At 35.4% G+C, this 8,756-nt stretch overlaps 1 protein-coding gene across 2 annotated transcripts in view; it reads right to left on the reverse strand.

Annotated features, from left to right (window-relative positions):
- Nucleotides 1-1,692: 1,692 nt before the first annotated feature.
- The window catches only part of LOC110455186 (GA-binding protein alpha chain-like), a 15,027-nt gene continuing 7,963 nt past the window's right edge, over nt 1,693-8,756 (reverse strand). For both annotated transcript variants that reach the window (XM_021505170.1, XM_021505169.1), the window contains exons 7-12: nt 7,925-8,071; nt 7,252-7,464; nt 6,306-6,374; nt 5,836-5,922; nt 4,841-5,064; nt 1,693-4,182 (exon numbers count right to left, since the gene is read on the reverse strand). In XM_021505170.1, the coding sequence (XP_021360845.1) occupies nt 3,973-4,182; nt 4,841-5,064; nt 5,836-5,922; nt 6,306-6,374; nt 7,252-7,464; nt 7,925-8,071 (950 nt within the window). In that variant the 3' untranslated portion in view covers nt 1,693-3,972. The remainder of the gene's footprint in view (nt 4,183-4,840; nt 5,065-5,835; nt 5,923-6,305; nt 6,375-7,251; nt 7,465-7,924; nt 8,072-8,756) is intronic.

Here is an 8,756-nt window from a genome sequence, read left to right on the forward strand (position 1 = left end):
CGTTACATGCTAGATTCAGGGTTGACGTGTCGTTGATGGATTGTTGAAGTGACGTCATTGTATTGTTGAAGCGACGTCACAACATTGTTATGAATAGGGGAATCCCCCCGTCTCAACCCTAGGGCGGAGACAGATAAATCTAGCACCGGCAAAACGGGAGATAAATCTGTCAGGTGTTGGAGAAAAATTAATAAATCCCCCAGTTTACTAAATGATTGAGAAGGAATTTTTGACCTTTTTACATGATTGAAGAAAGATACAAGAAATTGGTTTAATCACAGAATCCATGCTAAGCATATAGGGTTCAAATCATAGTAGGGCGCTGATGCATTTTTTTAATCTCAAAACTGTAAAGATGATTTGTTTTTACCTCATCATGATTTATTTTTTCATAGCTCTGCAATATTGTGTTTTCTTTTCAGACGTAATTTTTAAAGCTATTTTAACTTTCATGTTGGTAAAAAGTTTCAAATTCATAGTATTGTTTGGCACTATTCTGGGGATCCTTAACCCAGAGACTTTTGCTCCCTACCCTGACCTCCTCACAAGAATTGAAAAGGTAAATTTTCACTAAATAGCAATGGCATTTGAACTGTGAATCACATTAATCAGTAACTTTACTTGCAGAACTTCAAGTATGGGATATTAGTTTCTCTGGAAGAGATGAGGAATACAGTGTATAAGATATATACATCTGTTGAACGGTTCCTAACAGAACTGATCTAAAAAGTAAACTTTGTCTCCATTGTGGTAACAAGGAAAGACAACTCTGATAGACAAGACAGGCTCATTCCGATTAACAATTAAAAGTTCCACTGTACAAATAGCCACAAAATCTTCACCACAATATAAATTCTGTGCACACCTCTTATCTCTCCTGTATATGGCTAGATACCTTGATAGGTATCAGAGGCAACAGCAATGTAAGACACTTTGGTCATGTTATTTCAGTAGAAAACACATATATAAACTGATGTAATATTTTTTCTCCCAATTAAAGTTGATTTCGGAATAAAACCAATTCTCACATGAGCCTACTACAAGGATCTAACATAGTTTGGAAGAAAACTCCAGCAGACTGTTCTTTTTTCGCCAACAATCATGTTATAAAACAACAGAAATTTTCACATCAGTTTATAACTATTTTTCCAATGTTGGCTAAAATCCATCATACTTACATTGTATGATTAGTAATGACACCTAAAATCAGTTTACACTGCATTACTGCCCCGTATATGTATGGCAAAGAAATCTGGTTATTTTTTTACACGAAGGTGATGAAACCCAGTTAAAGAAAAAATAATAACCAAGAAAGTGTTAAGAATGAACAATAACCGAGGACTATCTGAAGAAAATTTCACTTAAAAATGTAAAGTATTTCAAGTTTATATATAAAAGTCCGGGTGTAGTGACAATTTGTTGGACAACTTACAATTGTGAAAACAATCAAGCCTCTCCACGGTTAAGGTGACAAGATCTAAAAGGACTTTGTTGTAACTTGTAGTTCAGACAGACAGATCGATGTCCAGACAGACAGACGTTCTGAAGAAAACTAAAATTACTGATAACTTTACAACAGAAAATATATTTTCCTGATTGATACCAAACATTTCAACAAGTGTTGAATAGTTTTATATTTTACACATGATAAAAAGTTTCATCCCGAGAGAGGAGGAATAGCTAGTTATCGTCAAGATTTCAACAAGTTTATTCATCACAAGTCAAATAATCACAAAAGTTTCTGAATTTACAGAACAGACCCCCTTTCACGTAGATCAAGGTACATTAAAACCTCATAGCACAGCCAAAATTTCTTTTGGAAAAAAAGTTTGTAAATAAATGTCCTATATAAATAACCCTTAGCTATTGGGCAACCAACTCTAGGTCAGAAATGCAACACAAGGGAGGTAATCCTGAAAATTGTTGGACATGGTTGACAGTATAATAAACTCTAATCCACTCCTAAAAGAAACACCTTTAAATTGTTCTACAAAAATGAAATATAAGTCAAACCTTTAGAGTCTTCAGTACGTGCCTTGTGTAATCAGATTCTACCTAAAAGAAATCTTTCAATTTACCAAACAACAGACTCTGTAAGGTTAAGAGATCGTTCCAGTTACCATACTACATTGTAGCTACCTGCAGTAGAATTAACACAGAACCATTCACTAGGTCATCCTCTGCTTGTATACCGTGACCCAAGTTACATGTATATAAAAGCAACATTCTTCGAATTTTAAAACATATAAACAGGATTTATGTTGTCGGGAGATCACATCATAGCAATACTGTTAAATCTGGCTTACAGTGAAAATGAACCATTTTTTTATCTTGAAATTTAAATTTGAAAAAAACCTCTTAAATAAAATGGAGATGTCATATAAAATTTAGTTGTAAGCTTTTGAAGATTCAATTAAGTCACACACCCATAAAGCAAAAAATTATTTAAACCTCAAATATACTTATATATTAACAGGTCTACATCTGGTGCCTGTTTTAATGTTCAAATTATTTAATATTCACAAGAAAACTTGTCCAGATCACAATAGAAGTAAATCAGAGTAATACACATTAAAGCTATGTATCAATCTTGTCTTTCGATTTGAGTTTTGTTCTAAGAATTCATGACATCGCAAACCTTGTCTTTCCAATTTCCAAAAAAAATCCAAAGTCAAGAAAACTTAATTTCCATTTTTACACTTAAATAAATGGTCAAATGCAAAAAAAATTCATTAACTTTCCAAAATCAAACTTTTGTAAAGAATCAACGATTGATACATTGAGGTCACATGCCTCAAGCAATTAAGGTCACATGACCTTTTTTTCAAAATCACCTGACCTCAAACATTCGGTTTAAACAACTTTAAATAAAGGTAACATAACTTACTCGATCAAAGTCACATGATCTAAATATGAGGTCACATGACTTGAGCAATCAACATCACATGACCCTGAAAATTTAAGTCACATGACTTCATGCTTCAAGTCAATAGTCAAGGTCACATGGCATCAAATATCAAGGTCACATTTCTTTAAATATCAAATTTACATAAAGTCAAATACAAACTCACTCACTGACATACGTATAAAAATTAACAGACTCTGTAACAAACATGGCATGGTCAATAATATGAAACAGACTATACTCGACATTCACCCAGTGTGGCTTTCAATCATCAAACAATCTCCAAATTCTAAACTGATGTGCCAGATTTTAATTGTACATAGGATTACAGTCCCCTTCTACTTTTGCTTTAGATAGAATATCCGTTTAGCTTAATCGGTATAGCGACGGACTGAAAAGCTGGGCGTCACGGGTTCGATCACACAACTCTTTCCCGTTACACAAGCAACAGCGTTTAAGTTCGCTCCATCTGACAATTCTAACTTAAAGAAAATGTCATTTCATCTTTCATGAAAGAAACTTATTGAGGTAATCCTATGGTATCTGAGATGCTCTACATATTGTATATATCAAATTTCAAAGTTGACAATGTGCAGAATTTTTCAGCATTTCAACAACTCCAAGTATCATATGTATCTCCATTTTAAACTTAATTATGATTCCGATATTGGCACCTTCTTGAATTCACCATTCCAGGGAGGAGTTTTTCTTTCAACATTACAGTAGTGTACAAACCATAAATCTGTTGAAAAAACACCTGATTTTTCAATCAAGACATTGTAAGAATGAATTTGTGGATTGTTTCATGACACATTGCCGTTGACATTTACACTCATTCATGGTCGAAATTCAAAACAGACCTATTTAAACAGGCATATAATGATTTAGGAATATGTACCAAAATTTGGTATTTTGTGGTCAAATGTGAAACAGACCATAACAGCCATATATGGTCAAAGAGGAATATGAACACATACATAACAGGCATTCACTGGTCAGAAATATGAAACAGGCTATAAACAATGAACAGGAAACAGACTATAATACAGGTAAGAGGTCAACTTGTGCTATTCCATTGTTTGAACAGTCGATTGTGTCATTGTTATCAGTTTCGTTGCTCCGAGACGTTCGGACACACCTGGTCTTAATGATTCACGCACTCGCTGTAGTTTTTTCTCCGCACACACAGTTACAAGTCTATTTAAGTCCGCAGCTGAGTAACCTAGCAGCATCTTTAGGTCACACACAAACTTGTACACAAATCTCTTCCCATGCACCTGTAAGTGGAAAATAACAATTGTAAGGAATGTGTGTGATGTGTGTATTCCAGCCGACACAAGCAAACTTTTCTTTTTCGTATAAAGGGAGGAAACTCTCATAAATTTTAACATTCAACAAAGATAAATGCTTTAAAAGAATACTAATAGCCTAAATCAACATATACAGGTCCAAAATGTTTAAGTTGAACCCTGAAAACGACATTTCAGTGCTCGTCATGTCGGTATTGTTACTGTGATGTAACGTAGCTAATACAGATAATGGCGTGGAAGCAGATCTTGGCAGTCTCTGTGTTAAACCAAGTCTCTGTGTTAAACCAAGTCTCTGTGTTAAAACCAAGTCTCTGTGTTAAATCAAGTCTCTGTGTTAAAAAAGTCTCTGTGTTAAAACAGGTCTCTGTGTTAAACCAAGTCTCTGTGTTAAAACAAGTCTCTGTGTTAAAACAAGTCTGTGTTAAAACAAGTCTCTGTGTTAAAACAAGTATCTGTGTTAAAGCAAGTCTCTGTGTTAAACCAAGTCCAAGGTGAAATTGGCAGATCCAACTTCAGATTGCTGTCTAGACTGCGAGACACTAGAATGAAACCAGGCCATAAATGATAACTCAGGGCTAGTGGCCCTCTGCATATAAGAGGAACACATTTATGTTACAGTACTGACCTTGGCAATCATATCCCCATCATAGTAGTACCGCAGGGCACGGCTCAGCTTCTCGTAGTTCATCGTAGGCTTGTTCTTACGCTGGCCCCACATCTGAGCTACCATTTCAGGGTTGTTGAGCTTGAACTCGCCATCGTCTCCTAGCCACTGGATCACCTCCCGGCAGTCTTTGTCAGTGAGAAGCTCGAGGAGGAACTGCCAAAGCTGGATCTGACCGTTGTTTCCTGATGTTAACAAATACAATCAGTGTCAAAAAAATCAGTGATCTTATGAAGTGGATGCGTCACCTCAACCAGCTTCGGATGAATGCCGACTGATTGCAGGAGCCAATAGAAATAAGAACTCAGAACAATCAGAACATGAACCTGTGGTACATAAACTCCCAACGCATTAACACTCCCACGTACTGAGCTACTAAAGGGGATCACATGGAAAAGGGATGCAGGAGTACAGACTCGATTCTCCAGGGGTTACGCTGACTTTCACTCTCTGGGCCCCTGGACCGATACATAACAGATGAGAAATATGATACAGACTATAAACAATGAACAGGGAAATTGACAAAAATGTTTAGGATAGGCACTTAAAATTACGGTAGGTAGGGCTACCTGAAACACAAAATATTTTTACTATCGGTAGCTAGGCTACATTTCTTATTGTAACAGAATTCATCTGAAAATTCCCCGTTTCCCCTAAAATATTCACCATATCTGGAAAATACTGTTATCCTTCCACATAAGTATTTACTTTTGAAATGCCCTGTAATTTTATTTTATTTAGCTAATACATGTATAACTTACTACCATGATTTCATCTGTTTAAACTAATTCTTGATACCAATATCATATTAAGTTCTCTTTCCTTTCAAAAATATTTGCATCAGATGTTTTCATTTTTTTTGTACTGTCTGCGAGAAATTTGTCCTACTTTCACAAACAGAGTTGTAACTAATAAAAGCTGCTCAAGGCAAAACAAAATGTAGAAAAAGAGTTCACCTGTTCTGTTCCCGGGAGAGGAGAGTCTTTCGTCACCAGTGATACGAGGAGATCGAGGTCGATGATGTTTGATTGTCCGCACTCGGCCTGTGAACATACAATATCTATACATCTGAAACTACATGTACTAACATTGATTGTCCGCACTCGGCCTGTGAACATACAATATCTATACATCTGAAACTACATGTACTAACATTGATTTTTACAAAATATAGAATGACAAACCTGGATATTCTGTGTCACAGCTTTTATTATATTACAAATTTAAAGCATCAATCCCTATGAAATCTATATCCAGTTAACACTGCTAGCAACTAAATTTGTATTCCTATCCCTCCAAGAACAGTGTTCACCCAGAAATAAGCATCTAAAACAGCACTTCATATTCATAATTCATTCTATAAAAGATTTTCATCCGTTACAGCTCTGATGGATTTACATCAAAGCATGAAAGGGAGATAACTCACCGTCCTGTCCCCCTGACGTCGACACAGTGATTGTTGTGATGGCATGTGGTGTGGGTTGCTGCATCACAGCTAAAGGGGAAAACCCAGACATGTTACTATCAACAACATTATAACAGACATCTTACTATAAACAATATTATAACAGACATCTTACTATAAACAACATTATAACTGACATCTTACTATCAACAAGATTATGCCGTGATGTAATTGTGGATTATCACAAATGATATGCAGAAATGTAAGATATCAATTTGAAATCAAATCATTTGTAGAGTGTTCTTCAGTTTGATAAGGGGCTGGCACTAGACAGGCACAAGTCTGAATATTACTTCAATTATTGTTTCCCATTTCATCAATGTTTTGATTTCTTACAGCTTTTATTTTTAGAGTATCTGTGTTTCACAGAAGGCTGTAGGCTAAACTTCCAGCACCAATCATATCCTTTATACTATTCTGTTTACAATATCATAATGATATCACAATAACCTATGAAATAGATACTGAATATACAGTTATAGTGATATTCATTTTAAATTTGCATTCATAAACATTATATTTTTAACTCATTCACCCCTGGACACATTTGTACCCTTCCAATTCAAAAGCTGCAATAGTTCATTATAAAATTTCAGGGGCGAATGAGTAAAAAGATAATTGAAAGTTGATCAAACTCTGAAGATAATATAAAACTTTCATCGACACATGACATAAACTACTTATATTTGGCATTCATACTTGATATGAACTACACACACAAACTGGACTTCAGATACATGTATATAAATAAACCATGATCTGCTTTATACATTTCAAATAACTTCTATTTTGAATTTTACTTATTTTTATATTCATTCTCCCCCTCACACAGACACTAACATGTTTGTGTTGTGTTGATTTTCAAAAGAACGTTTTGAGATGCATCCCACATCCAACCTTTACTTACCAACAAACTTGCACTTCCTGAGGAGTTCAAGGTGGGTCCAGAACACATCCCCCTTATCATTTGGAATGAGTTTGATAAACTCTGGGTGTGACAGCTCACACAGTTGTTTGCCGTTGATGCCGAACATATCTGCGTTTACTCCATCCAGCTGAAACTCTTTCATAGCCCACTCGATCCAGTGTCTCACGTGGACCTCACTCCACTGGACGGGGTCTGGACACAGACAAATATCACAGTCTAGTCAGTTTGTTTATTAACCCTTTCACCACTGTAGACCATAATGGACTCATCCACATCAATGCATGGTAGAGTCTACTTAAGTTGCATAGGGTTGAAAGGGTTAAAAGAAAGAACTTGTCAAAGATATTGCAATATTGACTACACTTTTAATTCCAATCCACTTTCGTTTAGTCTGGTAATGATAAATTAGCTTGGCTTAGGCCTAAACACAGGGTAAATTATGTACACATTAAATACATGTTAAAACTACTTTTTTGTTGTTGTTGTTGATAATATTGTATACAGGTACTGGAAATTGTTATATTGAAAATAGCTATGCCAATATGTGATGCACAACTGGTTTACAAACTCTTTTCACTCTAAGGGATGATTCAATAAAACAATTGGTAATTTATGCAAGGACACAGCTTAAATGGGACACTTGACAACTTACCAAATGGTATTTTAAGCCGTTCTTGTTCTCTTCGGAAATGCTGGTCAACGATCCACCGTGTGACATTTTCCGACTCCTCTGGCAGCGGAATAACAACTTTAGCAGGAGATACTGTCTTCTGTTGGACCACTGGAGGTGCTTGAACAGCTGGAGAATATGACAAGGGAGATAACAATGTGTCAAGGGAGATAACAATGTGTCAAGGGAGATAACAATGTGTCAAGGGAAAACATCACAGGTCAATAGTGATAACATATATACTTGTATAAAGTGACTGTAACATCATCTCTATTTGTCCTAAATCATAAACAATGGTGCTTCTGCTTCTGTATATTTTACAGTACACATATAATCCACAAACAAGAGGCCCAATGGGCCTGCATCGCTCACCTGGTATAAATCTCACACTTGCAACCTTAAAAGTGATCTAAAATAAAACTACAGGCAAAATATCAGTATTTATGATTAAAGTCATTCAAAAGAACCTGTTAAAAGATTTTAAAACATTTTACCCCTTGAAAGTCGAACAAAGTCATTATGTTGAACAAATTGTATAGCCTTTCATCTCAGTATGCAACTTGCAAAGTATCAACTTCCTGGGACCCATGGTTATTCAGAAGAGGTCGTTTAAAGATTTTAAACAAATTTGACCCCTGTGACCTTGAATATAAGTCAAAGTCATTCACTTTAACAAACATAGTAGTCCTTGATCTGACTAAATATCAACAACCTGAGCCTTTTGGTTATTCAGAACAAGTTGTTTAAATATTTTGAACATATTTGCTCCTTGTGACCTTGAATATGATTCAAGGTCATACATTTAAACAAACTT

This window comes from Mizuhopecten yessoensis, unplaced genomic scaffold, assembly GCF_002113885.1.
Source record: "Mizuhopecten yessoensis strain PY_sf001 unplaced genomic scaffold, ASM211388v2 scaffold8149, whole genome shotgun sequence".
Taxonomy (NCBI): Eukaryota; Metazoa; Mollusca; class Bivalvia; order Pectinida; family Pectinidae; genus Mizuhopecten; species Mizuhopecten yessoensis.